This window comes from Calypte anna, chromosome 4, assembly GCF_003957555.1.
Source record: "Calypte anna isolate BGI_N300 chromosome 4, bCalAnn1_v1.p, whole genome shotgun sequence".
NCBI classification, from domain to species: domain Eukaryota; kingdom Metazoa; phylum Chordata; class Aves; order Apodiformes; family Trochilidae; genus Calypte; species Calypte anna.
The window spans coordinates 10,523,541-10,546,436 of NC_044247.1; the positions used below are offsets into that span (position 1 = coordinate 10,523,541).

Genomic DNA, 22,896 nt, shown 5'->3' on the forward strand with positions numbered 1-22,896 from the left:
CGCCTCTCTGCATTCAGTGCCGTTGCCCACAGCATCCTTGGATCCCAGTAAAGGGTTCGTTCTCTGGAAAAAGAGACGGGAAGAACCTGGGGGGTGGCAAAGACTCAGAGGTTCTGGGTCCCGCCGGCTGCCCCCGAGACACCGGTACCGGGCGCTCGGTCCTCCTGAGGCTCAGCACCTTCATCCTGACGAACTCTGCATGGGATGTGCAGGATCCCTGAGGCTCAGCACCTTCATCCTGACGAACTCTCCGGGTGCTGTCTCTCTGTCTCTCTGTTCGCCTGCGAAACCCGCTCGGCCCTCAGAGGGCCGGAGCCGGGAGGGAGGAAGCGGCCCCGGGGGCTGTGAGGAGTGGGGCCGGGGCAGTGAGGGAGCGGCCGCGGATCACAGCGGAACCAGTCCAGAGGCTCCCGCATGCTTCAGAGAGGGTTTGGGAAAGAGGGGATCCCTGTCAGTCCGCGGTGAGGACGAAGCCACCGCAGGAGGGGGAAGGTTCTGCGCGCCCTCAGCCGAAGGACTACATCTCCCAGCGGCCCCCGCGCCGGTGGCCGGAGTGCGCCGCCATTTCCGGCAGCGCCGGTCAGCTGAGCTCGCCCCTCCCAAGATGGCGGACAACCTGCCCACAGAGTTCGATGTTGTGGTGATCGGAACCGGTATGAGCGGGCCGGGAAGGTGCTGCCGGGGCCGGGGAGACGCTACCGGGACCGGGGAGACGCTACCGGGGCAGGCAGTGAGGGAGGGACCGCGCGGGTGGTGTGAAGGGGATGGCGGGGAGAAGCGGGGCTGAGGTGGCGGCGTATGAGGAAAGGGGAAGAGGGAAGGGGGCGGGGGGGAAGAACCTGGGGGAGCCTGGCAGGCTGGCCGAGGGGTGCTGCTCAAAGTGTAAGGATTTGCTTGGAAATAGAGGTGACACTGGCGTACGTGTGGTTTGGGGAGAGAAGGAGACAGAGGGGGGAGAGAGGGAGACAGGGAGGGAGACAGAGGAGGAAGAGGGGGAGATGGAAGGAGGGAGAGATGGAGAGGGAAGGAAGGAGATGGAGAGGGAAGGAAGGAGATGGAAGGAAGAAGAGGGAGGGAAAGCAGGAAGGAGGGATATATAGAGAGGGAAGGAGGTCTCCCTGGAGCCTGTCCCTGTCACTGGTTGGGCACCACCTTCCCTGCACACCTGAGATCTGGTGCTGTGGTACTTTCACAACGTCTTGTCTGGCTCTGACAGCCTTAGCAGAGCTTTTTCCTAAAACACCTGCCTGCTGGCTGAGTCTGCTTTTGTGCACTGAAAATAGTTCTGAAGAGATGAACTCGGGTTTGTTGCAGTCTGTGTGGAGTAGGCTGCTAATCTCTTTTTTCTACAGTTGTATCTATAGTATAAGAGCTTTAAAATCTTGAAAGATTTTTGTAATCTCTATTCAAGCTTACAAATAACCTTAAAAAATATCTTTTTTATTTTTTTTTCTTTAAGTTCTCCTTAATTAAGTGTGTTTCTCAGTATAAGAGCAAGGTTAAGGTTGTAATGATTGCACATATCACAGACATAGCTCTGCACTTTCTGGAACTGCCTGCATTCCCTATATCCTAAACAAGTTCCTGCTGTTACCTGTTCAGGTGAACAGTGATGGAGATCTTGAATGTTTCACTGAAACATATCACAATATGACTACAAGGCAAATTCTAAAATATTCCTTCAGAAGTAAGATGCTTGCTGTTTGTGTGTCATAATAATCTTTAAATACTGAAATATTCTGTTTTGTAGAACCCAGCGACAGTGTCTGCTTTCAAACTGGTCTTGATAAGCTCCCCACCTTAAATTCAGCATTGAGCTCTAGTCTTAAAATGTTCAAACTTTATTACTCTTTGTAGGTCCCAAATTTGTACTCAGATTTTGTTGCATTTATGACAAGTTCCCTTCGTCAGCTCTGGATTTTGGTTGAAGCTTGAAGGGAAGGCACTTCTAAAAGCTGTGATTTTCCATGTGAAATCAGGAGCTATGTTTCTGGAGTTCACTTGTCAAAATCTGCCCTTCAGGTTGAAGACTACTTTTTCTAGCAATTTTTACTGCAGTGACTGAATTTCTTAATGCAATTGATCTTTGCACTGTTTACCAGGAAAAAAACCAATCCCCCTACACTGTGTGAAGAATTGCTGAAGAGACTTTGGATTTAGTTCTGGAGTTTGTGAGAGATTACAATATCATATTGTCCCTATTGCTGGCCATAACCCTACTAAAAATGCAAAATTAAAGCTCTTGAGCAAATAAAGAGATCCCTTCTTTGTTCTTAACCCTTGTAATGACTGACATTTTCATTTGTGCTCAGGTTTGTGAATATTTTGGGTGTGTGATGGTAAATGGTAAGTAATGAAAGGCTAATGTACTAAATGGAAAGTGTGATCTAATAAAAATTGCACAATTTAGGTGAGTTTTCAGGATAATTAATCTTTTGCTGCAGTGAGAAAAATAGCACTTGTGTAGATGCAGCGGTGCTGTAGAAAATTAAAGGAGACTTAGAGACGGATAAAATTATTGTGAGGGTGTTACTTAGCTACTAAACAAGCTCATGAAAGTATTGCCTCTTTAAAGGGACCATTAATTACATAAAGAACACTTCATCCACTGGAAGAGTAAAAAAAGTGCTGCCAATTTTTTCTTCTGGAGCTTTTATAGGTTTGTGCACCTCTGGGCACACTGTTGGGAGCATTCTCTGAAAACTGGCAGGTGCCCAGCAAAGGCACTGGTGGCTGAGCTGTCTGTGCCAGGGAGGGTTGGTCAAGCAGTGCCCAGCAAACCCAATTCCCTGCTTGGGAATGAGCTGGTAAAGTTGAGCTTTGGTGCTGGGGAAGGAATTTCTTTTGGCTAAGTTCTTCCTCTGAAATATTGATGTATTTTGTCATGGTGGATTTGTATTAAAAAATGAGGTTTTGCCTACCTGTAGAGAGTGCTGCTCTGGCTAATTCCAAGATTTTCAGTTATGCTCTTTAGGAATTATTTTTTTCTTTTCCTTGCATTGCTTTTTACTAAAATTGTTTGTAAATGGTGATGAATACTGCTGGCTGACTTGTAAAAAATCTGTATTAAATTACTTAGTGTGGAACATGATTCAGAGTAAAACTTTGATCTGTCTTTTCTTCTGGAAAATTACACCTGAGGGAATATTTTAGCCTTGTCTTTAACTCTGGGTTTTTCTGATGGTACAAGGTGTGCTGAGTGTACCTGTGGATATTTAATTGTAATATTTTAATAATTAGAATGTTTGTGTTAATAGGCTTGTAGCTGCATAGTGGTAATAGCATTCTTTTCTGCATGTGTGGCCTCCTTTTGGTTTTGTAATTTGTGCATCAGTTAATCTTAGTAATTAATTAGTGGTAACATTAGATTTGAATTTGTTTTTATTTCAGGCTCATTTAACTGTTTCCCTGTAGTAAGCTTAATGAAAATGGAACCTGGCATTGCATTTGAGCCATCAGTGCTCCATTTAGTGCTTAGGTTCAATTACTTCATCAATATTTCTGAGGGAAAAGTAAATTCCCTTATTGAAAAAACTACTTTTCCTTAGCCCAGATTAAACAGTTTCCTGCACTGGCAAGTTTAGAGGAAAATGGATGTTCAGTACAAAAATCCTTAATCCTGCTGGGTTCAGCAGCAAAAGCTTCACATGATCATGGAATTTATGTCCATCCTTTTACAGGAAAGTAGATTATCATATTATATAAATTTAGTGGACATATCTCGAGGCTTTCTATGGCCACACCATATATGTTAGTGCAGGCATTAAGATAGTGGTACTTGTAATAATGAGAGGGAACATTAGGAGTTCTTTGGTAAATACCTCAAATAATGAGCATCTCTGTGGGAGTGTCACTCAGCCAGGAGTGGAAGGCACAGCTTCTGTCTCTAGGCTGTTCTCAGGTAGGAAAAGTCACAGGCAAGACATTCAGCAGTGCTGAATTTATGGCAGAAACCACTGCAAGTGCAAAAATTTGCAACGTGGCTACACGTACTTGTAAGTGGTGTGGATAAGGATGTAGTGTTATCCATAGATGAGAATTTCTTCAGTTGTTTGGATTATATTCAGTCTTGAGTTCTTAAACTTGTCCTGACACTCTAGGCCTGTATTAACTGCTGGGGAAGTTGAAGAAGAAAGGATATGGCTCTTTAAAAGGTGGTTGTATTCACAAGTTTGTCTGCCAGTAATTCTAATTTTTTTTCTAAAAAGGAGTTATTCTTTACAAAAGCAGTCACAGTAAATTTTCTAGTTGTATGCAATTTTCTTTCCATTCTGGTTTTCAGTGGTTATAAATAACACATGAAATGACTTTCAAGGTAGAAAGCAGGAATCCATTTTGAAATATTCTATAAAATAAAGAGTGATTTATGGTTTCATATGATTTTGGCTGAAAGCACTCGGGCTTTGCCAGGTCATCAAAGTCCTGTCAGGAGAATCTATTATTTATTGTTCGATATGCTGGGAGTGGTATAAGTACTTCAGGTTTATCTTATGTAAGTACAGTGTTAGGAAAATCACTTCAAATACTAACACCACTTTTAAAATATACAATGAAAAAGTAACCTAAATATTTTAGATGTGAATTATGAAGTTTACACTGGAGACTGATTTTAAATAAACAAACAAACAAACCAAACAAAAAAAGTAACAATTCCTAATGTTTTTGTTGTCACAGGATATTTTTAGGATGTGCCTAAATGTTTTCTGATATATCTCTGGGCTGATATTTTGGTTACATTATGTTATATAAGCACTTCAGTTTACAGCAGCAGTTATATTTTTACAACAAAAGCTAGATGGAAAACCAGCTGAAGCTGAATACTTTTTAATGTCAGTGCTCATTCCTGACTGACACAGTGCCACTGACTTATAATGTTGTTGTCTGGAAGGAGGAAATAGACCCATATTATTATTCTCATTTCTAGGTCATTAATCCTCCATATAAATATCAAACAAAATGCTCACTGACTCAGTTTTCTCCTCACACAGGCCCCCTGCCCTCCCATTTTTCTAAATTTTTTGTTTTGTTTTGTTTCGTATTTTCCTTGTGTAATCATAGCTTTCTCTTAATTGCTTTTTTTTAACCTGACTAAAATTGAGGGGGTGTTTGCTGGTGTGCCTTCTATTCCAAATTGGTTTGTGTGGCAGAGGTGCTCTGACAGCCTTCTTGGAGGCTTGGACTCCCCCTGATATCTCAGATGGAATTGTTTCTCAGATATTGTGAAATGTTCCTCACTGCTTTTGTAAGAAAACTCATTCTGTTTATCTTTTGTTGTCCTTCTCAGCCTGTTGGTGTTCTTCAGGCTTTCCAGACCATATTGCTGATCTTACAAAACAGGAGATCATAGCACTCTCTGTGATCCTGCTCTGAAAAATACAGAGTAGGTCATCTGCATATCAAGGTGAAAAACTCCTTTAGAAAATGTCTTAGCAAGGCAGTTTGAAATTCTCATCTGAGTCAGGAGTAATGAAAAAGACAGGTTTGTCTATCCCCAAGTAGAAAATGTCATTCCACTCTTTGGAGAGTGGCCATAAAGCTGGTAATTCAGTCCTGCTAGGACAATTCATCTCTCTTGAAGTCACTGGTGCACTGAGGTTGTTCTAGAGCCAAGCAAAGCATTTTATAACAGCTTCTGTTGATACCCAGGTAACTGTGTGGAAGCTTAGGAGAAAAGTCTTTTAACCTCTTTATGAAATGTATAAGGAGCAAGCAGAGTGAGCAATCTTCCGGCAGGGAGGCAGAAAAGGAAGTGAAAATGCTGGAAGGCTCGGATAAAAATAAAACTTAATGTTTGTCTTACTATAGAGATCTTCTAATAAATGTGCTTTGCTTCTTCTTCATCTGCAGCTATTGGTTGTAAACCAAAGTTTAGACTCATACCTGTAGTATGTGCTGGAGAGGTCTCCTTACAAACACTCTGTATTTGGTACAAAAAGTCTTCTAGATTTCACCTGTCATCTTCCTTAATAAGAGGTGTACTTATGTATATAATATTTCCTACAAAATTACACCAGTTTGGTGTCTCTTCAAAAATTACCATTCTGTTGGAAGATAACCTTCTAATAATGAAAAGTAAAGCAGCTCTTCCTTTCCAGTTAACACAGTTCATCCCATTGAGGCAATCTGCTTTTTCCCTGGCATTCAAAAAGTGTTCTGCCAAATGGGTAAAAAATGGTTTTTTTTATCTGTTACCTTGATTTGGTGTCTTAGACATTGCATGAGCAGAGTGTGTAGGTACAACGGAACTTTGCCAAATCCAGACAACGTGACTCATCCAGTGGTACAATTTTTATAGGAGTTTAATGAGCTGTACCTGTGTTGCATTCATGCTGTTGTCCAGCTCTTATCTATGTTCATTCTCCCAGACTGTTATGGTTTGCAGCCAAATTCAGAGTGCATTTTCTTACTGATTTAGTTTCCTCTTCAGAGCACACTGCTTATTTTGAACATGATTTTTAGTAGCATTCAATTTTTATTTGGAGAAAAAATACCTATTTGTGCTCCTTTTCTAAATAATGTTTATTTGTACCAACAGTGCAATTACATGTTTTTCATTGCCATGTGCCTCTCATGGTACACAGATGACTATGGAATTGCTCATGTAGGAGAAAAATGTTTTTATTTGTGGCTCTTCCTTGGCCAGATTTCTTGCTTGCCTTAGTTGGGTGGTCATTTCTATGCCACTACCATATTCTGTACTGCAGGTGTATTTGCTGATACTATTCTGCAATATGAGCATTCATTAAATTAATGAAACCTTTTCTCAATTTTCATTAGCTAGCTTTAACTTAAAATAGTCTATACCAGAAGTATTTCAACTTCATTTGCAATTCAACTATAAGATGCCTTTTCTACCTATACCAAAAACGTAGCATGAACATTGTGTAGTGGGCTTCTCCAGACTTGGCTGTTCCTCTCTTCTTAAAAGTTCAGATACAAACAAAATTTATTGCAGTTGGTCAACTGCCTGACTGCAGAAGATTGTTTTGAAATTGTCTGTGTTCCAGCATTTTTAATATATTACCTTTCAGCAATTTATATTATGAAAAAGCCACTTGTGATTTATTTAGTAGACACAGTGAAGCAAATTAAACATTTAAACCATTTCAAGATGAAGCTTGGGTAATTCTGTAAAAGCTTATCAGCTGGATGACTGGGAAATAGTTTACAGTGAACAACTCAGGAACTAAGATGCTTCTGTGCATAGGAAGCTGCTTCCTTTATAGATATATAAAGCGTATATGCTTTACAGGCTTGGGGCAGTGCATGTATCCATTTAGAGACACTTGAAGAGGCATTGCCTCCCTGTAGCATCATGGATAGCTGCTGATCAGATGAGACACAATGTGGAAGCCTGATATTAATTTGTGATTACACAGAGGGGAATTGTAACTACTCATTCTTATGTAAAGCTTTTAAAACCAGTTGACTTTTAGAGATGAAGAGTTTTCTAGTTTAGCAGTTACCTCTAGTATGAATTTTGCTGTGTTGGAACTAAAAGAATTGGTATCTTTATAACTGCATAATGTTTAGGTAATTCCTCTCATTCTTGCTTATTTACATGTAAAACACATGAATCATGACAATGAAAGTATGGCTGATTTTGCTTCATAGGGAAGATCCAAAAATTCTTGTAATGGGTATTATCTTGATCAGAGGTTGCTGGGAACAACCAAATGTAGTCTTCAAGGTCAGCCTGCAGCAGCCACATCTGTAAGATTTATTGAGATTAATCTGCCTCTTTTGTATCCAAGGAGGCTGTAATGGAGGTGATGGGTAGACAGCTGGCAGTGAAAACCAGTGCTGTCAGAAGTGGATTGTCCTCTTCATCATCACATTGTCACCAACCCAGTGTTTAGGCTCTCTGCTTCTGCTTGCTTCATTCTGGTGCTGCAGCTCTTTCTGATGTGGTCCTGGAATCTCTTGCAGCAGTACCAGAGGGCAGATCTCTTGATCATTCAGCAATTTGTTCACTGATTTTGATAGCAGTACAATCTTAGATGATGATGATTATTATTTAATATTCTGAAAGGAAATGTAGATTCTCATTTAGATCTTGCTGTTCTTTGATCAAAGTTACTGGATTCAGACCATAACTCAACTGCTTGCTCAAAAACATTAAACATCAAGAGTGTCACAGGTTATAGTGTTAAATCCTTCCTCCCTTAAAATGGCAAATGAAAAACTGACTGTTCCCCAAGAGGGATGAGTGGCAGGAAGTATTGGAATAAACCTTCCTAAGAAAACCAGCTTGGAGATACCCAGGTTTATTTACTCATTAGGCATAAGTGAGACTTCAGAATCACTATTAGGGATACAGCTTTTCCCCTGCAATCACTTGAATTCTGTAGTAAATCATTATCTTCAACCAAACCATGAGTGAGAAACTTTGGAGCCTGCTCTGCCATGTTGCTGGGTTCTGAATGCATTTTGAAATTTGTATATAATCCATTTTAAGGGATTTTGACAAATCAAAGTGTGGAATAGGAAACTACTTCCAATAGAAACAATTTATTTAAAATAATGTTTCTCTTTTACTGAACAGTCTGAAGGGGGTGTATTTTGCATAGTTCTGGAAGCATTCTGTAGGAGATAGTTCAGCCTCAAGTACTGTGGTTAAATAAATTTCTACCATTTCTCCAGGGAGAATCTTCAAAGCTAGGTTGGTTTCTGTTTTTTCCTTACATCACTATTACAGTGTTCTGTTTACCAGAGCCTTCTTTCTTGGAAGAGACTTTTGTAAAGTAGCCACCATGCCATCCAGATGACATGTAGCAGTAACTTGCATGTGACAGAGCTCCATGTTTTCCATGTGCTTTTATTTTTGTTGGAGATTCCAGAAACTGGTGATAAAGCATGGTCTTATTTCTTTGACTTCCCAAGATTTTGTCACATAAGAATAAACAGTGTCTTGCTGCTGCACCAAGTTGTACCAAAAGCCTCTCCAAAAGCCAAAACCCATGGGTCTTGCCTTTCTTACACTTTCTTACACTTACCAGTGGTTGCACAGGGGCCATAGTATCTTGGAAGCAAAGGGTTGGTGAAGAAAATTGATGCCAGCTTTCAAGAGTGAGGAAGCTAATTCAGGGAACAATTTCATCCAAGGTTAATGGAAGAACAGACCTCCAACACAGTATCAATTGGATCAAGCTTGAAGCAATCTGTTGTGCCCTGGTAGCTATAACTCCAGCTCTGGTCAGCTAGGCAGCACTTGGTGATGTTTTACAACACTTTCTCTGTGGCTTTTATCAATAAGAAAGGAGAAACAAGTTTCTCAATTCCATTTCCAGAGTAATATTCTCTGTGCCCAAATGAGGGCAAGAAAACCTTTTTCAGGAACTCCAAACAAAATAGTAGTTGTAGATTCCATTCCAGATAGTTTATAGAGAGAGAGAAATGGCATGTGTGTACAGACGTTTCCAGAGGACAGCTGGATGGGGAGCTGCTTTCACATACCAACAGTGTGTGATACACCCAGATCTTGTGGTGCTCCTGAAGCCTGTGCTGCAATTACCTTTTTTCTCCTTGTCTCTTTGTTTAGAATGGTTTATGGTTTGAGTTCTTGCCTCAAAAAATTCAACTAAAAGCTCTCAACCTTTCTAGGCTTTGAAACAAGTGTCCCAGGAACTGTTCCCTCTAGAGATTAATTCCATGCTGAGTCTTTGCTTGATGTGAAAGGTCAGCAGTGCAAAATCATTGTAATTTTTTCTGTTACGTCAATTCAGAAAAGGATTTTCTTTTTTTAATCTATCAAAATAGTAAGTGTTAAAAACAGAAAATCTGTTGGGAAGTTGTAGCTTGCTTCCTGCATAATTTGTCATGCCTGTCTTAAACAGTGTTGATACAAACTGCTGTACTTTTGGGCTGCCACCACCATGGAACTGGTCTGCCAAAAACTGACCACTGCTTTGTGTGGAAGGAGGTCAGGAATGGTCAAAGATAAGGACAGAGAAGGTGAATCTCCATAGTTTGCTGGTTGTGTTTGCCTTTGCTGGCTTAAAGAGTTCATGAAACTATATTCTTGTGTATCTGGGTCCCCCAGGGGATTTTCTAGATTGCATTTCAGGTTCTAGAATTAAGTGAAATCAACATTATAAAATTGTTTGTTCCTCTCTCTGGGAGTGCTAAACTGTACTTAATGTCCCATCCAAGTCTCCCAGCTGCTTCCTCTAGGTAAGAAAAAACTGATAACTTGAAATTAGTAAATTGTTGTTCATTAACCTTTAGCATGTTGCATTATGTGTTTTAAATCAATCATCAGGTTGGTCACATGCTGACTTTTTATTAATTTGTGAAGGCATAATCCTCTCTGAAGAAACAGACAACTGCAGGCCTGAAATTCTCCCAAAGAGTATGTTTGTGCCAAAGAAGTTTGTGCTCTCTCCAATCTGCTTTTTCCACTGTCACTTCTGTCTCTCTTCAGTTGTATTAATGCAGCTGCTTTTGGTACTGTAAATCAGAGCAGTGAAACACTCCTTGCACTTTGTTTAATCTCATCCCTTAATTGGATACATAGCCTGAGTGTCTGCTAATATCAGTCTCTTAGAATTTTAATCACTTTTACTGAATTACCTGCTTAAGCAGCCAGTGGATCATTTAAAAAGACATTTCAGCAAAGCTGGTGCAATACTGGATACTTCTTTTCTGAATCTAGTCAGAAAACCAAGATCTAACTCTGCCTGTAAAAATCTGATGAGTGGGAGTACAAGTCAGAGAACAGCCTCATTTTTTTCATTAGACCCCCAACTGGTGTATGCAGTTCCAAGCAGGTGTTGCTGGTAGAGAAATATAACTAGCCTCTTTTTTAATGAAAACCTTTGAGAGGGATATCACTTTAAGGACAACCATCCCAGATTCATTCTGTCCCTACCACCACCCATAAATGTGAAGTGAAAGTACACCTGCAGGGGCAGCTTGTTTTTTCTGTTCTGTCCTGTACCTTCACACTTTCCAAGGCATCCTTGGAGAGTATATGCAGCATTTACCACAAATTTCTTCATTTTAAAGCACCATTTCAACAGATTGTGACAGAGTCTTTACATATTGCAAACACTTTGAAGTGGAAAAAAGAAAAAAAGAAAAAAAAACCCCTCAGATAATACCTGTCTGTATCAGGAGCAATAAAGTTACAGAGCATCCCATTAAATTTTAGGTATTGTGCTGGTAAGTGCTCCATCTGTTTATGATAATGAAGTGTCAGAGAAGTAACTGATGACAAGCTTTAACTCAGAGGTAGTTGTATTAGCAAGTGATGTGCCATACAAGTATTAGAAAAAAAAGTGTTGTATTCAGTAGGGTGAGAGGAAAATGCCAAGGACCATGAAATAATGTTAATTAATTTAGTAGCATGAGAGTATTAAAAATTTCAGTGGCTCCCCAGTAAAACTTCCTTTTGCTTGACTGGCCTGTTTCTTACCACGTTCTAATTTTATTTTGTTTCTAAATGTATCTTCCCCTACTAAGTTGTAAAACCTGCATGTGTCCTTTCAGGTTTGCCTGAATCCATTACTGCAGCAGCGTGTGCCAGAAGTGGCCAGCGAGTTCTTCACGTTGACTCGTAAGTTATGCCAATCATTTTCATTTTCAGGAGTTAAACTGGCTAGAAGTATATCTGTGTCTATGTAAGTGTGCACTTCAGAGCTTGTGTTCACCTGGAATCAAGTACTCTTATCCTTCCATCTCTGGCTTAGTTTTTGGATGTTATTGCTATCAGTGGAACAGGCAATTTTTTGCATGCTAGCTCAGTAATTTGAGACCCACTCATTTTTATACATTTATTTCCAATTTGAAAGCATACATAACTGCAAAATTTGCAAGACTAGTTCACTGATTTGGTTGCCTGCAATCTGATTTGCAATTGTTCAGTTTGCTGTTATGCTGCCCACCAAGTCTCTGTCTTTCTGTCTTGGACTGGGGTAAGGACAGGTGATGCACATCAGAGTCAGCAGCTGTTTTCAAGAAAGGGCTTTTTGGATTAGGAACTTATCTGATGAATCTTCAAGCATTATGGACTACTCTCAGTTCCTATGGAAAGCTCTCAGAACCTGTAAGGGGAAAAAAAAAAAAAAAAAGACCTTAAATGGGCTAATACTCTAGTTATTTGATATCCCACTGGGATAGGATCTTGCAAGGCAATACTTGATGCTTCATATTTAATATAACTAATGCTTCAGCTGAAACAAAGATTGCAATAATGTTAAAGAAACGTGCAACGACATAGTAGTGAAAAACTGGGAAATGCAATAGGTGTTCTACCATAGTGGCAAAAAAACTGCTTAGGTACAAGTGAAGCAGAACTTGCTGAAGTTACTATGAAGACCTCATGCATAATATGTAAGGGTATGTTAATGTCAAACATTTCTGGTAATATAACTCTTAAATTGGCTATTAGATTGCTAATTTAAATATTAAACCCCTTATTTTAGAGTAAGCAGATCTAGAATGCATGAAATAGTTAGGTTTGGATTTTAAGACCAATGAATATATTGCTAGTAGACAACTTAGATTTTGGTAAATGAACCACTTCTGTTACATCATTTTTTCATGTTCATTGGCTCTCAAGTCTGTAATAACAGCTAACCACTGGAACTTGGATTTCTTTCCTCTGTGCCCATTTTTAGCTATGACAAAGAGCTTTCCAGAAAGCTCAGAGAAGCCAGCAATCAGAACTGTGGGAATACAAGTTTTGTTTATTACGGTTTCATTTAAATATGCTCATTTACATTCACTGCCTTTTCTTTTTGTGATGAAAATGAAGGCTTCCACTTTTGATTCCTTTCTTCTGTGGAGTCATTTTCTAACTCTTAATGCCAGCTAAGGTCAGGGGAAGGTCTTCTTAACCAAGGTGTTCTTCACTCACATTAATAGGGGCCATTTTAATGGATGTGTGTGCTCGCTGAATTATGGTTTAGAATCCATATCTTGGCAAAAAATAAAATACAAGATAACTATGCTGTACAACACCTTCTCCATAAAAAGGGAAGCATTTCAAGGCATCTGCTGTTTGTGTTTCAGGTAATACTCTTGCAAAGAAAAAAGCATTCTGTCTAGTTTAATATACTCAATTTTGGATGGATTTTCAAATTTCATTTTACTGAGATAACAGCATAATTGATGAGTTTTCAACAGAAAATCTGTTATTATTCAGAATATAATTTTTTAACAATATATATTGTTCCCTTCTTCAAGTATTATGGGTTTAAATTTTTTTCAGAGTATAAGAAAGTAAGATCTGAGGATACTGAAATACTTGTTTGCATTATATGTGCTACTTTGATTAATCCTTTGTTCTCTACAAAAAAACTAAGTTAACTACAAGGTATAGAAATCCTATGTGGATAAAGTTTATGTTTATAGTTTGCTTGCACTCATGACATCATTTTATTACTTTTAATCTCCATTCATGTTTGCATTTTTCATAATATACTGCAGAGGTGATTATGGAAGATAGTTTTCAAGTGGCCTATTATAAAATACTAAGTTCTAAGTTTGATTTATAAACACTGTCCAAGCATTGCCATCAGCAGTAGCTAATCTTATTCAAAATAGTCACTTCACTGCAGTGTTGCCATAAATTCCTGGAGACGGATTTTAAACTAAAGTTAGCTTCTGCCAAATAGTAATTGAAGGAGCTTTATTTCTCTGTGCCAGCTATCTGTCTCAATAAATGTAAAATCTGGGGTTCTTTTCTGAGAGCTACATTTACTGTAGGTATTAATGAGCTGTTGACATGAGAAATTTCAAGGATATTTGTTAAGTGATTTAGAAAAGTAATTTGCAATTTAAAATGTGGAGGTTGGCACTTAGTTTAAACTTGAAGTTGCTGAAGGAATGTAGATCAAGACTAAAAGTTGATTGCTTGAAGGGAATATACTTCCCATACTGATTGTTCATATGCAGAGGACTTTCTCCTGATAGCTTGCTGTGTTTTCTACTTTTGGTCTCTTATTCGGTGCTTATAATTGTCCTATAGTTATACACTACTTCATTTACTAAAGATAGGGCAATTAGAAGTGAGGTATGATTAGCTACATTTTGTATTTGAGTTTCAGCCTCTGGAATATAGTTCTGTTGTCTGTATCCTTTCTCACTGGCTTACCTTTCCATGTGGAGTTTAATTCAAAGGCAAAGGAGTGTTAAGATGCAGGATTTTACCTCCTCTTTCATGCCCAGTTTGTTCTGTTTTGTTTCTTTGACACGTGTTAACTTTCTTATTTTTTGACCTTACTTTGCCCGTAGAGGACTTGGGGTGTTCCTTGTATCCAAAATTCTATTTTATCTGAGTGTCCAAAAGCACGCTGGGCACCCTCCCTGCACCCACCCCCAACATACCTGCTTCTGTAGTTTGTTCCACTTCTTGTTAGGCAATCTGTCTCACTCTTTTCAGAACTTGTAAAATATTTGATGTAACAGAACCCATGTTTCCCTACAGCCTTCTTTTTGATCTTGAACTTCTGTGACATGAGGTAGCTGTGTAAGTACAGCAGCCAGAGAGGGGAGAGGTTGCTTCTCAAAGCAGGTCCCTTTCTTTCAAGAAAAATAGAGGAATTATTTAACTTTCAGTAAGGAAGTGTCCTGGTTTGGGCCAGGATAAAGGTGGTTTTCTGTTTCTGTACTTTTGCTTTTAGCTAAGTCCCTTGTAAGTAGTTGCATTTGCTGAAATTAACAGCAAGTTTCTCAGACAGTGTATGTGCTTCTAGGACTGATAACACTTGATGTTTGTAATTACTGCTAGAGACTGGTATGCAGGGCCAAGGACACTGCTTTCCTCAGCTCTGAGGAAAATATTTTACCGTCCAGGAGGACACAGAGGCCCCACCTGAGCCCTCCTTTGGGGAGGAACAGACAAGATAGATGCCAGAATTGACCAAACAGAGTATTCCATCCCATATACGTCACACTCAGTATAAATCTGAGGCATCACGGGGACCGAGCCAGATCTTTTCCGGATCTTTTCCGGATCTTTTCCTGATCTTTTCCTGCTTCCCTTCCTTCACCCGGCATCCTGGAAGGATCCTGTCTGTTCGTGTGCCTGTGGTCTTGATCCGTGCCAGCCCATATCTGTGTGTTCCTGCCTCCAGTTCCCGACTGCTGCCGACTCCAGGAGTCCAGCCTGGACTTTCCCAGGGCTGCCCTACAGCCTCGGTGGTGACGTGAGAGTTACTGGGGGAAAGGGGGGAGGAATGTGGTTTCCATTTTCCTGTATATTTGTATATATTTAGTAATTTTTCCCTATTTACCATTACTGTTTCATTAAAGTTGTGTAGTTTAGTTTCCAACTCATAAGTCTCTCTCCCTTATTCTCTCTCCTTTCTTCATCGAGGGGAGAGAGAGATTAAAGAGAGCGTCTGTTATTCGGTTTAATTGCCGGGTCAGTGTTAAACCGTGACAGATTTATTGGCGCCCAACGTGGGGCCCGAGCTAATTGGCTCGAGTCCAGTTTAAATTTTGACTAAATTGCCTGAACAGTTTGAATTCCAACTCCAGTGAAAGAATGGCTTTCCTGAGCTGGAATCAGACCTTGTTCTTTGAAAATTTCACAGGGTTGGAGATTAAACCAATCATGCCGTACCTTTGGAATGTAGGGAATGTGATGTGTGGTTTTGCAGCTGGAATGAGTGTTAATATGTGGCTTTCCTATCGTAAGAGACGCTTAAGGACCATCGTTGCAATATGGTCCTCAATATTGATGTATATCATGGTGTATGGTGCAGTGATGTATCATAGAAGGATTAAGAACTTCGTTCGTAATTATGTTTTCAGAGTTCTTTTGAGGAAACATACCACCCTTGGGCTGAGTTCAGTGGATTCTTGTCCAAATGGCAATATGATTGTTATAGTTTTGTGCCTCCTGATTTTTGGTGTTCAGGTGTTCATTTGCTACCATATATTGGTGAGGAGTAAGACAACTACAACTAGGGGAACGACCACACCTCGTAAAGAGAGCACCCCCACTCCTGCCTCTGCAGCCGCTTCTCGCCCCCCCTCACGCAAGGGCACAACTCAGATAAAGCCGGCCAGCATTGCCAGCTTATCGGCTACAGCTCCAGTTGCTGTGTCTACTCCCACAGACACTGCCGCTGCTCAGAAAGCAAGCCCTGTTGCTGCTACTGCTGCAGATGCCTCAGCCTCTCCCCCTCAGCCCACACAGTTACTTGTTAACCCTGTAACTAGGAAAAAAGGAAAACAAGGGAAATCAGAAATTAACCCTTCCAAGTCTGAACAAGATGACCAGGTGATAGAGGAAACAGAGGAAACAGGGGATACTGCCTCTCCTCGTACAGCATTCCCTAGAGCAGAGTCAGATGAGGACTCAGACTCAGAATCTGCTCAGCCCTATTCCATGAGAGACTTGCGTACTCTGAGAAAAGATTTCAGCCGTTTTACAGGTGAACCACTCCTCTCTTGGTTATTCCGATGCTGGAATGATGGGGCTGCTACCATAACATTAACTCAGAAGGAAGCTAGGCAGTTGGGCCCTGTAGCCAAAGATGCAGCTATTGATCGGGCATTTGGGGAAAAGGCTGGAACTACTAGCCTGTGGAAACGACTCTTGTCAGCTGTCAGGGAGAGATATCCCTATAAAGAGGCAATAGATTGCCCACGAGTCAAAGCAGCCACACTTGGAAAAGCTATCAGGTATCTGGAAGAATTGGCTGTACGAGAAGTGATCTATAATGATGATGACATTGAAGACCCTTATCACGTACCATGTCCTAAACCTATGTTGCAAAGGTTTGTGCATGCTGCACCATCACCTTTTAACCATACTCTATCAGTACTGCTATGGGTTCCTGCAGAAGTGGATACAACTGTGGGTGAAGTGATTAAAACTGCACGAGAGTGTGAAGAGGCTGTCACAGCCCCTCATCGGGCCTGGGTCTCAGCTATCAAGAGAGCATCTGAGAAACTGCATTCACCCCTTTTTCCTCAGACAGATGGAGGACGCCCCATTGCCACCATTAAGAGGAGACGCCCTCCTATGAGACAGAATCGAGGGAAACAGAATATCCCAAGAGGAATTCTATGGGCACTCCTGTGTGAGTGTGGAGAGGACATGACAAAGTGGGACAAGAAACCTACTGCTGACCTACAGGACCGAGTGATTAAGTTGATGAGTAAGCCGAAGGCAAAAGGAGGTCCTTCTAAAAAGATGGCTGCTCAAATCTCCAGTGTGGAGCTACCCAATCCAAATATGCTGGTGACTCAAGATCCCTGCACATCAGGTGTGAGTACTGGGGATGCAAGCTCCAGTAATGCACATACTGACAATGCTGTATGTGCTCAAGCTTAGAGGTGCCCTGCCTCCAGCCAGGTGGAGGAGAGGGACAACCGAATCTATTGGATTGTGTGGATTCGATGGCCTGGCACATTAGAGCCACAAAAGTATAAAGCCTTGGTGGACACTGGTGCACAGTGCACCCTAATGCCATCGAATCAGAAAGGCACAGACTCCGTCACTATTTCTGGAGTGACGGGGGGATCTAAAGAACTGACTATTGTGAAGGCTGATGTGAGCCTCACTGGAATAAAGTGGCATAAACACCCAATAGTAACTGGTCCAGATGCTCCGTGCATCCTTGGCATAGACTACCTCAAGGGAGGTGATTTCGAGGACCCGAAAGGGTACCGCTGGTCCTTTGGTACTGCAGCTATTAAGACTGAGAATGCAGAATGGCTGCATACTTTGTTTGGCCTTTCAGATAAATCCTTTGTAGTGGGATTGCTGAGGACTACAAACCAGCGTCTGCCAACTGCTACTTCAGTAGTGCATCGTAGACAATATCGTGTCAACAGAGATGCTGTGGTCCCCATTCACAAGCTGATCCGGCAATTAGAGAGCCAAGGAGTGATCAGCAAGACTCATTCACCCTTCAACAGTCCTGTATGGCCAGTGAAAAAGCCAAATGGAGAGTGGAGGCTGACAGTGGACTATCGTGCCCTGAATGAGGTTACACCACCACTAAGTGCTGCTGTGCCGGACATGCTAGAACTTCAGTATGAGCTGGAGTCAAAGGCAGCCAAGTGGTATGCTACCATTGACATTGCTAATGCATTTTTTGCTATTCCTATAGCACCAGAATGCAGAGCACAGTTTGCCTTCACCTGGAGAGGTGTCCAGTACACTTGGAATCGACTGCCCCAGGGGTGGAAACACAGTCCTACCATCTGCCATGGACTGATCCATGATACCTTGGAAAAGGGTGGAGCTCCAGAACATCTACAATACATCGATGACATCATTGTATGGGGTGACTCAGCAAAGGAAGTCTACGAGAAAGGTAAGAAGATAATTGAAATCCTTCTAGAGGCTGGTTTTGCTATTAAAAGAAGCAAGGTCAAGGGACCTGCACAAGAGATACAGTTTCTGGGAGTTAAGTGGCAAGATGGACGTCGCCACATCCCAATGGACGTGATTAACAAAGTAACAGCTATGGCCCCACCAACTACCAAAAAGGAAACACAGTCCTTTTTAGGAACTGTTGGTTTCTGGAGAATGCATATTCCTCTTTATAATCAGATTGTGAAACCTCTCTATGAGATTACCCGGAAGAAGAAAGACTTTAAATGGGGCTCAGAACAACAAGCTGCTTTTGAGAATATTAAACAGGAGATTGTACAGGCAATGGCCCTTGGACCAATTCGAACAGGGCCAGACATCACAAATATTCTTTACACCGGAGATGGAGGTGATGGTCCTACATGGAGCCTCTGGCAGAAAGCTCCAGGAGAGACTCGAGGCCGACCTCTAGGATTTTGGGGTCGAAACTACAAAGGCTCCGAAGCCAACTACACAGCTGCTGAAAAGAGATATTGGCTGCATACGAAGGAGTCAGAGCTGCTTCAGAAGTGATTGGTACTGAAGCACAGCTCCTCCTAGTACCACGATTACCTGTACTGGGTTTTATGTACACAGGTAGAGAATCTTCCCATCATGCTACCGATGCTACCTGGAGTAAATGGATTGCTTTAATCTCACAGAGAGCTAGGATAGGAAGACTCAATCGTCCAGGAATTGTAGAAGCAATAACACATTGGCCAGAAGGCAAACACTTTGGAATGCCACCAGGTAAAGTGGTAAAACGGGCTGAAGAAGCCCCACCATACGACCAGCTCCCAGAGAACGAGAAACAATATGCTCTTTTCACTGATGGATCCTGTCGTCTGGTAGGAGGCCATCGAAGGTGGAAAGCTGCCGTATGGAATCCTACACGACTAGTTGCAAAAACAGATGAAGGAGATGGTGAATCAAGTCAATTTGCAGAGGTAAAAGCTATCCAATTGGCTTTGGACATTGCTGAACAAGAAAAGTGGCCGAGACTTTATCTCTATACTGACTCATGGATGGTAGCAAATGCCTTATGGGGTTGGTTAAAGCAGTGGAAGCAAAACAACTGGCAACGTAGAGATAAACCTATCTGGGCTGCTGAACTTTGGAAAGACATTGCTACTAGGTTAGAGAAACTTGATGTAAAAGTGCGTCACGTAGATGCCCACGTACCTTCATATCGAGCTACCGAGGAACATCGAAACAACCAAAGAGCAGATGAGGCTGCTCAAGTGTTCCAAATAGATCTGGACTGGGACCATAAAGGTGAACTGTTTTTGGCCAAATGGGCCCACAATGCTTCAGGTCATCAAGGCAGGGATGGAACATATCGATGGGCTCGTGACCGAGGGGTGGATTTATCTTTGGACTCTATTATGCAGGTTATCCACGATTGTGACATATGTGCTGCAATTAAGCAAGCTAAAAGGTTGAAACCTCTGTGGTATGAAGGGAGATGGTCAAAATATAGGTATGGGGAGGCCTGGCAAGTCGACTACATCACACTGCCTCAAACTCGCCAGGGTAAGCGCTATGTGCTTACAATGGTGGAGGCAAGTACAGGATGGCTGGAAACATATCCTGTGCCTCATGCCACAGCCCGAAACACTATTCTGGGCTTAGAGAAACAAGTCTTGTGGAGACATGGTACACCAGAAAGAATTGAGTCAGATAATGGAACTCATTTCAAAAATAGTCTCATAAATAACTGGGCCAAAGAACATGGTATTGAGTGGATATACCATATCCCCTATCATGCACCAGCCTCAGGTAAAATTGAAAGGTATAATGGTCTGTTAAAAACTACCTTAAAAGCAATGGGTGGTGGAACTTTCAAAAACTGGGACAAGCACTTGGCAAAAGCTACCTGGTTAGTTAATACCAGGGGTTCCATCAATCGAGCTGGTCCTGCTCAGTCAGATCTTCTACACACAGTAGATGGGGACAAAGTGCCTGTGGTGCATGAAAAGAATCTGCTAGGGAAAACAGTTTGGATTTATCCTGCCTCGGGCAAAGGTAAACCCATTCGTGGGGTTGCTTTCGCTCAAGGGCCTGGACACACTTGGTGGGTGATGATGAAAGATGGAGAAGTACAATGTGTACCACAAGGGAATCTAACACTGGGTGAGAATTCCTAATTTCTGCTTGTCTAGCTTAATCAGTAATGCATAGACTCTTTGGGAGTCATGAACTCGTATCCCACCATAACTACTGTTATGTGGACTGTTGCATAAATTAACAGTGTTCTATGAGTGTTTTTCAGGATGATTTTGTGGTGATGAAACCAGAACTAGGTTCATCGGCTGGCATCCAGTAACTTCCTTGAAATTACCATCTGCAACCTACAACTTGTGGACCATGGACATGAACTGTGAAGACTGGTCCTTCTTTTGAGAATCTGCTACAATAGATGAACATTCTGCAATTGTAGACTGAATTACTTAGTGATTTTTAGCACAGAGAGATAGTAGTAATTTGTGTATAGATATGTTTAGGGATAAGAGTTAGTAAATGATTGGAGCATGACGCAAATGGTATGGAATAAGGGGTGGAATGTCCTGGTTTGGGCCAGGATAAAGGTGGTTTTCTGTTTCTGTACTTTTGCTTTTAGCTAAGTCCCTTGTAAGTAGTTGCATTTGCTGAAATTAACAGCAAGTTTCTCAGACAGTGTATGTGCTTCTAGGACTGATAACACTTGATGTTTGTAATTACTGCTAGAGACTGGTATGCAGGGCCAAGGACACTGCTTTCCTCAGCTCTGAGGAAAATATTTTACCGTCCAGGAGGACACAGAGGCCCCACCTGAGCCCTCCTTTGGGGAGGAACAGACAAGATAGATGCCAGAATTGACCAAACAGAGTATTCCATCCCATATACGTCACACTCAGTATAAATCTGAGGCATCACGGGGACCGAGCCAGATCTTTTCCGGATCTTTTCCGGATCTTTTCCTGATCTTTTCCTGCTTCCCTTCCTTCACCCGGCATCCTGGAAGGATCCTGTCTGTTCGTGTGCCTGTGGTCTTGATCCGTGCCAGCCCATATCTGTGTGTTCCTGCCTCCAGTTCCCGACTGCTGCCGACTCCAGGAGTCCAGCCTGGACTTTCCCAGGGCTGCCCTACAGCCTCGGTGGTGACGTGAGAGTTACTGGGGGAAAGGGGGGAGGAATGTGGTTTCCATTTTCCTGTATATTTGTATATATTTAGTAATTTTTCCCTATTTACCATTACTGTTTCATTAAAGTTGTGTAGTTTAGTTTCCAACTCATAAGTCTCTCTCCCTTATTCTCTCTCCTTTCTTCATCGAGGGGAGAGAGAGATTAAAGAGAGCGTCTGTTATTCGGTTTAATTGCCGGGTCAGTGTTAAACCGTGACAGGAAGCCTAGGCAAAACTTGTTAATTTTCTTAATTTTTTACCTTTTTTGAAAAGTTTGTTCTTATTTTGGTTTTTAGCAAAGGCATTAGAGAATACAGCATAGTCTCAATTGGTCCATGATAATCCCCTTTGGTCACATTCATATCCCAGGATATAATGTAAGGTAGGACAAGTGAATGCCACCATCACCCTTTTATTGAGCTGAAGGATTCAAGAGCAGTTTGGGTTAAACCCTCCCTCTTGGAAGGTGAGGAAGCTTAGGCCACTTTTCATGCTCCAGAACACGATTACTCTGGCAGAATGGGAATTTTTAGTACACGTGTCTGTGTAGTTAATAGGTGGCACATGAAACTTTATGGCTTTGAAACATAAGTCATTTTGTATTCAGATCCCTAGAATCGATGTGGCAGTAACTTCCTTTGCAAAAGGCAGCTGCTCTGATGGGTTGAGACTTCTTGCTCAAAAGATCAAATGCAGGACAGACACGGAGAGGCAGCACTTGGGAATAATCAGGAGGCATCAGCAGCTTTGCTTCAGACATCCCCAGCTTTGACTGTTACACCATGGCTGGTAGGACATGGCACCAAGAAGGGACAGAGTCAGTGAAATGCTTCTTCTGATCTCATTTATGTTGTATTTGTGCATCTCATGCTTTCAAAAGCATTCAGTTTCTCAACTTGCAGTCTGTCTTAAGAAGGAGGTTGGATACTCTCTTGGTTTGGACTGCAGGAAAGTTACTTTGTTGGAAAAAAACCTGTAATTTCAGTGTTCTGCCCTGGGATTTGCTGATTTATTATTTTTAATTTTTTTTTTTTTTTTAATAAAAACGGTGTTAGTAACTGAGTAACATAGTAACAAAGTACAATGGGTGAAGAGAGAATTAGAGGTCAAAATTTACCTCTAATTTACCAATGGAGTTAAAACCATACTTTTTCCAAACTTTGGAAAATTGGTTTCAGCAGTTCTGCCATTAGCTGTGAACTACAGATCCGAGATTTGAAAACATGTGAAGTAAAAGCAGCAATATTTTAATTCATACAAAAATGCAGGTAATACAGGGGAAGTTTTGATCAAATATCAATTCAGGAAACAGTGTATGGTAAAAAAAAGAAAATGTCTGCATTTTTTAACTTGGTAGAAAAATTATTTCTAACTCTGCTGTTACACACTCAAAATATTTCATTTCTTGCTTAG

General features: G+C 41.3%; 1 protein-coding gene across 3 annotated transcripts in view; it reads left to right on the forward strand.

The window, feature by feature from the left end:
* Positions 1–581: 581 nt before the first annotated feature.
* The window catches only part of CHM (CHM Rab escort protein), a 61,941-nt gene continuing 39,626 nt past the window's right edge, over positions 582–22,896 (forward strand). For all 3 annotated transcript variants that reach the window (XM_008493746.2, XM_030449280.1, XM_030449281.1), the window contains exons 1-2: positions 582–653; positions 11,491–11,557. In XM_008493746.2, coding sequence (XP_008491968.1) covers positions 605–653; positions 11,491–11,557 — 116 coding nt within the window. In that variant the 5' untranslated portion in view covers positions 582–604. The remainder of the gene's footprint in view (positions 654–11,490; positions 11,558–22,896) is intronic.